This window comes from Laetiporus sulphureus (genome assembly GCF_001632365.1).
Source record: "Laetiporus sulphureus 93-53 unplaced genomic scaffold LAESUscaffold_13, whole genome shotgun sequence".
NCBI classification, from domain to species: domain Eukaryota; kingdom Fungi; phylum Basidiomycota; class Agaricomycetes; order Polyporales; family Laetiporaceae; genus Laetiporus; species Laetiporus sulphureus.
The window spans coordinates 48,025-54,458 of record NW_024468522.1 but is presented as its reverse complement, the minus strand read 5'-3'; the positions used below and the strand labels follow the sequence as shown (position 1 = coordinate 54,458).

At 50.5% G+C, this 6,434-nt stretch overlaps 3 protein-coding genes across 3 annotated transcripts in view; 2 read left to right on the top strand and 1 right to left on the bottom strand.

Moving 5' to 3' along the window:
- Nucleotides 1–1,786, top strand: part of LAESUDRAFT_736136 (uncharacterized protein) — a gene marked incomplete at both ends in the record, with an annotated part of 7,343 nt that extends 5,557 nt beyond the window's left edge. The window contains 7 exons of the mRNA XM_040910666.1: nucleotides 100–141; nucleotides 238–737; nucleotides 786–832; nucleotides 885–1,053; nucleotides 1,081–1,433; nucleotides 1,457–1,665; nucleotides 1,730–1,786. Coding sequence (XP_040765579.1) covers nucleotides 100–141; nucleotides 238–737; nucleotides 786–832; nucleotides 885–1,053; nucleotides 1,081–1,433; nucleotides 1,457–1,665; nucleotides 1,730–1,786 — 1,377 coding nt within the window. The remainder of the gene's footprint in view (nucleotides 1–99; nucleotides 142–237; nucleotides 738–785; nucleotides 833–884; nucleotides 1,054–1,080; nucleotides 1,434–1,456; nucleotides 1,666–1,729) is intronic.
- A 730-nt stretch (nucleotides 1,787–2,516) lies between these two features.
- Nucleotides 2,517–3,430, top strand: LAESUDRAFT_713181 (uncharacterized protein; the record flags this gene model as incomplete). Its single annotated transcript, XM_040906946.1, has 3 exons — nucleotides 2,517–3,096; nucleotides 3,123–3,250; nucleotides 3,305–3,430. 3 exons carry the CDS (start codon nucleotides 2,517–2,519, stop codon nucleotides 3,428–3,430), a joined length of 834 nt encoding a protein of 277 aa, XP_040765578.1.
- A 1,853-nt stretch (nucleotides 3,431–5,283) lies between these two features.
- Nucleotides 5,284–6,046, bottom strand: LAESUDRAFT_724313 (40S ribosomal protein S20). The gene is made up of 4 exons (XM_040908586.1): nucleotides 5,891–6,046; nucleotides 5,751–5,824; nucleotides 5,565–5,663; nucleotides 5,284–5,516 (listed from the first exon to the last, which is right to left on the bottom strand). Exons 1-4 carry the CDS (start codon nucleotides 6,009–6,011, stop codon nucleotides 5,463–5,465), a joined length of 348 nt encoding a protein of 115 aa, XP_040765577.1. The 5' UTR covers nucleotides 6,012–6,046; the 3' UTR covers nucleotides 5,284–5,462.
- Between the last annotated feature and the right edge of the window lie 388 nt (nucleotides 6,047–6,434).

Genomic DNA, 6,434 nt, shown 5'->3' with positions numbered 1-6,434 from the left:
TATTTGGTATCTAAGTCTCTGTCCACGTTGTGGACTAGTACGTGTGAGAAAGCACACGTGGTTCTGAACGTTCTAGCAGGGAACGCTTCATAACACAAGCCAGATCTTCATGTCAGCCTGTCAAGCCTGCAGGTGCTGATAGTGCTGCATTGATATCTGTACACCGAGGTTAGTGCACTTCAGCAGACGTCTCATCAAGATGCAGTCTAACTTAGGCATGGGCTTTGTTATCATTAGCATCAAGGATGGACCTTGTGGCACCTCGTAGGCAGTCTTGTGCGAATCACTATCGAGTTGGGCCTTCATTACAACCCAACGTTGCAGCAGAATACCTTCTCCGAGGAGGAGTGTCAGTTGCGCATTTGGCTGTGGACGATCGTCCTTCTGTATGACCGTGGTACATCGATTCTACTAGGCCACCTGCTTGCAATTGCGCTGTCAGACTCAAACATGCCACAGCCATCACAGACCAAGTCGACAGACGTTTCGAAGCACTTTGTGCTGTCGGCGCCGATCACAGAGATTCAGGTAGACATCATCAACTTGCTGTATGTGCCGATTCGGCAGAGCGCGGATGCGATCATGTGCCATGTGACACAGATAATTAAGAGCATGGCGTCGTTCAGACAGCAGCTGCCAGAGAACTACCAGTGGTTCTTTGGTGGGATGCAGATGTGGCCACTCGAGTGTAGGATGAAGCTAGTCCAGGACATTACAGAGGACCAGAGACTGATGCTGTTGAAGATTGGGATTACAAGGATCCTCCTCTTGTGAGTGCTGTTCAGCTCGAGCGAGCTCGACTACAATCCGCGTCTGCAAGCTTTGACAGATGGTGAGTAAATCACTTATGGTTCGTCAAATAGTCAGTTTATGGATCTTCGCAGCTATCATCACGTCGCACAACATCATCATCATGTATAACCAGCTCATTTGCTTCCCGGACATCACGTTCTTCGTATCGCCCATCCTGCTCCACATCACCGCGATGGTCATCCTATATGGGCACATGTCACACTGCCACTCGATCATGCATCAGGTTGCACTGGGGGACATGTGAATGGTGCTCGACATGCTGCCGAGCTTCCCCTGGCGATGGGAGTGCAAGGACCTGAACGGTGGACACCCACTGATCATGGCACTCACCGAGAAGGTGCTCAACGTGAACCTGCAGCAGGTCACGCTGACGACTGTGCCGATGCTGATCTCCGAGTATGTGTGGGATAAGAAGATCCTGTCACCGAAGGGCGTCGTGCAGGCGGATGTGCCGCTGGTGAGCCCATTGATGGGGCCTGTGCAGTACGGGGGCACGCTGGCATCGCCGTTCAGTGGACAGCCACTGAGTGAGAACATGAGCAAGGGCAGCCCAGGTCATGCAAACATGGGGGGCACGCCTCGCACGCCGGTGGATAAGAAGCTTTTGAAGGTGCCTGCGGGTTGTTCTATCCCTTCTATCCAGAAAACCAGAACGTCACGACGGGTGCTGCTGCTGCTGCTGCTGCTGCTGCAGCCTCGATGAGTGAGAACGGCGGGCAGGACTTTAATGATTTATTGGTGGCTGCTGCGGCGTCACAGCCAATAGGGACATTTGGGTACCAGCTGTCACATGAGTCATACATGCTGGAGGAGAAGGATATGTCGATTATGAATAGGGCGATGCAGATGTGGGTGAGTAGGTGATTCGCTGTTGGAGTGTTAGGAGTCGGAAAGCTGATGGTGGTTTGTGCTGCAGCATGTTCAGAGACCAGTAGCGCAGCAGTTCACTGTTCAGCCTCAGCAGCAGGGATGAATGTGGGTGCGAGTGATTTGTGGTAGGTATTACTCCTTACTCATCAGTACGGTTAAGATTATGTGAAAGTTTGCTGTCGACGATGCTATTTTGTGTATAGTAGTAGTATGCATTCAGGTCGGGTTCGTTCGTCACCTTGTCGTTTTCTTTTTGTGCATATCCAAGCAGTATGCACAGTGTTGTATGTATTATGTACAGTGCACGCCACATGTGCGGGCATGAAATACAGACAGTTCTATATGTAGTGGCATGTGTATAGACACAATGCAATAGGGGGGGTATCTAAGGTAGGGTGGGTGTGGACGGCACATATACAAGAGCAGGGGGGTCTAGAAATACATGCAAGGAATATATATGTGAGGAGGGGCTGAGGAAGGGGGGCATGCATTTGTTGTCGATGACACTGTTTTGTGTATAGTAGTATTAGTACGTGTTCGGCCGGGTTCATTCGTCACCTTGTCATTTTTGTTCTTGCATATCCAAGCAGTATGCGCAGTGTATGTATTATATACAATGCACGCCACACGTGCAGGCATGAAATACAGATGGTTCTATGTAGCGGCACATGTACAGAGATAATGCAGCAGGGGAGGTATCTGAGGTAGGATGTGGACGACACATATGCAAGAGCAGGGGGCAGTTCTACAGATACATGAAAGGAATATATATGTAGGGAGGGGCGGGCATCACCTGAGTATGCGCTCATCCTCTCGAGAACGACGACGAGCCCATGGAGGAGGCCATATATGCATGCATTGAGGAGGGCAGTGTGTTGTCCATCATCGGTGTCAGCATTGGAGTTGGAGTTGGCACCACGCTTGTGCATGACGGCGTGGTCAATGACGATGGGGAGAGTGATGGTGAGGCAGGTGAGGTGGAGGGCGAGGCAGGAGCGGTGGTGGAGGTCAAAGTAGGAGAGTGCGTGGAGGGTGCACTGGACCTCGAGGAGGTGCATGAGCTCATTGTGGAGCACGAGGAGACATGTGCGGCAGGCTGCATGGGAATGAAATTCAGTGAATGGGAAGGAGGGGGGGGAAAGCAGGGGGGGCTGACTGAGCACACGTTCGCAGATGGATTGGAGGGTGAGGAGGACAGAGTTGATGCCATCTTTATTGAGGTGCAACGATGGGTTCATGTCGTTCACTGTGCCTACGCATATACATACCCACCATCAGCACGCACACTCCGATTCATACCATCACAATGGAGCAGCTCACTGAGCAATGTGCGCATGACATCGAGGTCACCCTCGAGGAGCTCATTGAAGACGCTGATGATGACGCCATGGAAGGTGTCCTCAGTCAGGGGGCGTGAGCACACGGCGAACATGTCGTAGGAGGTGGAGGAGGAGGCGTGGTCATAGGTGCATTTGGAGGCAGGTTGGGAGAGGACGTCATAGGTGATGGAGACTTTTTAGAAGGCACGGGTGGTGAAGGGGTCATTGTGGAATTTGCTGGGGTGGAGGTTAGCGAATGTTAAGGAGGGAAGTATTTTTTGAAGGTATGTCATGCATCATAGATGAGCGCGGATTGCAATGAAGCACTCGCAGAGCACTATGTATACGCTACTCACAAGCCATTGAAGTGCACTTCTGCCACATCCGCTCAGGCTATTTTTCTACAACAATTCACCGCTATAGAGTGATCGAGACTCTGAACTCATGCCATGGCCATCTGCACTTCGATGGCAAATCAAATGTCGGAGCAGTGAGCTGCTCTATGCCTCTTCAAGGCAGTGCCGTGGTGGGGTAGGCCAAATGTGGAGCATCCTGGGCCTGAACTCTGAGCAGAATCTGGGTGCCTGGGATGTGCCAAGGGAGAGCGTGAGGAACACCTGCCCGGCACGCACTGCGTGATAAAAACACAGAGCAAAACAAGTGAAGCAAGATGCTAAGGAAAGGGTGGGTCTGGGTGGATGGGAAGAAGATGATGCGTGGTGTCGTGGAGACGAGTTGGGAGGTGGTGGTCACAGGACAAAGCACACTGGTGGCTGCGTCACACGTTCATTCTGCGACATGCCATCACGAGTCTCAGGATTCGATGGGACAGTGTCATGATCGAATCCCTGCACATGTACGAATGCATGGAAGCCTGAGAAGTCTCCAACGGGCATTACGACCCACTCCACGTGTTCAACCACATGCATACATCCATCTCGCAGACAATGCACAAGAAGTAGTACTCACTCTGGATGGCATACCCTGCTCGGAGAGAGATATGCATGGTGAAGAGTGAGCTTATCTATACGCGATGTCCGCTGCAGGCCAAGGATCCAGTACAGGTCATCCTGCTCCAAAATATCCTGTATGACTGTCCTGTTTTGGGTGCGCGGTGTGGTGGACGATGAAGGTGTCGGCAGGGCATCAGTGTTGTCTGAATCAGTATGATCTGCAGATCAGAGGGAGGGGTCCCATGTGATGTGATAGAGGGCATCACCATTGTTGGGCTCGTCCTCGATGGGGAAGTGAAAATAGGACGTCACTGCAGGGGGTCAGAAGGGGGTCATGGTGGGAGGGGTGGGGCTTACCTGAGCTGAGGACGTAGGAGAGCGGACAGTGGATGGCAATCATGCATGGTTGCAATGCATTTCCATGTGCGTGCATGTAATTTTCCATCAACAGTCTAGGGCATCGATCATCACATCGAGTTTGATCGACATCCTCTACCGCCGGCGTGATCTGCTTGACTCCGATATCTCCCTACAAACTCCATCCACTCTTCCCTGCTTCTTCGACAGGGTTGACACAGCCTGCTCACTTGCATTAGCATCATCCACGTGCTTTCTACATTTACGCTGACAACAGTGGCACTCGCGTTCAGCTCCAGCTCACCACCTGACTTCTGCAAGCATAGCTGGAAATGCCAAGCCACGAGTCGTCCATCCAGCTATCAGAGAATCATTCAGCAAGACAAGCACTGACTAGAATTTGAGTATGAGCCTATCCGGACAGTATATTTCAATGGTAAAATAAAGTCTGGATGGGCTGCAATAGACTGATAAAGTGCAAGAAGGACAAGTAGCTCCATGTCGAGCCTAGAGCTGCACCTTTCGACCACAGCACTCAAGACCAACACGAAATCGTGAGATCATATGTAAGTGTATGGTATCGTTGAGACACTTGCCAACATATAGGCGTCATCGATTCATCCTTCGATCAAATGGTGTGAACATCACCAAGTGACGAGCATACAGGACAGTCAGGACTACTAGGATGCATGAGCCAGCATAGCATCCTGGAAGATACATCTCATGCAGCCACAGTCCTTGCTGCTTTCATGGTGACAGCTGTACCTCACACCTGTACGGGTCATGCAGGGCGCTTCTACTTAGTCTGAGTTCATCGTATTATACGCATCGCATATTCCGTGTTGCCTCTATTGAGTATGCTGAATGCATTGACAAAGTTGCAGCATTTTATGCATTGTTCAATCAAATACTGTCAATTTATTGTGAAGTGACAGTCTCATGTGCAATTGTCCGCGGTCCAGCAACAAATTTGAGTATGGTCATTGACTAAACACAGGCCACCCGAATGAGGTGGATGAATGTGTCACGATTCCCAGCAACTGAGTGCATGAATGCTCACGTCTGATATGCCTGCTGGCAAGCACTGCATGCAAGCCCACACCTCGAATGTGCCGTGAACATATAGCTATACGCGAAGAATGTCATACACTCAAGCAGAGATGGTAACCTCGACCTCAACACCAGGCTCCAGACTGATGCTCGTCTACCATCAAACATAGGTGACAATGAAACAGAAATGACTGTAACACGCGATCTGCTTCACGATCTCACTCAAGAAGTGAAGGTCAATGAGGCACTTGTGGATCTTGAGCTCATAGCGGTCCCAGATCTTCGAACTCTCACCGCAAGGCTGGCATGGCAGAGATGAGTCACCATCAGCACTCAGGGCAGATGAAATGGCAGGCATGTACCATCTTGCAGGTGGTGATTTGAGGACCTTGGTCGGGAGGCGCACGGATCCCCTGACATGAAGCTGCTTGTCCTTCGCACAATCAATCAGTTCTTTTGAAACTAGATGTACATGAACCTGTTAGCATCATACGACACCATGCCCACTGATGACGCTATGCTATGCACACTTCTCAGGATTCTTGACATTGCTGCTCGTGAGCGTGATGCAGATCTTGTGGATTTTGGCTTTGGGGAGGGGCGTGCCCATCGCATCGTATTCTTTCTCACCTTTAGCGACGTAACTCATCCTTCTCTTTATGAACAGAGAGTCAGAAGGTGACTAATGCAAGCATTATCAGCATGGAAGGTGAGAGGCAGTGGGGCAGCACACATGTACCTGAAAGTGGATGGTGAGAAAATAGAGTTCACAAAAAAGAGTTCTGGGCTCAGCAAATGCCATGATGGATTGATCAGGCATTGGGCGCTTGTTGGCTGCACTGTCTGTCTCTCACCACACATCCAAGTACCACTTATGCAAGGTATGGCTGCACGATGCCACGCCATTTTCAGCTCTCACAATTTACTCTACACATGCTTCAACAAGTATTACTCACCCGATTATGACGGAGAAAAACACAGCAGCCTCAATGCTTACTGAGGTGCGCATGCTAGTCCATCCCTCTCGCCTCTCGTCTATGCTAACTGTACATTATACACCACTTCTTAGGCA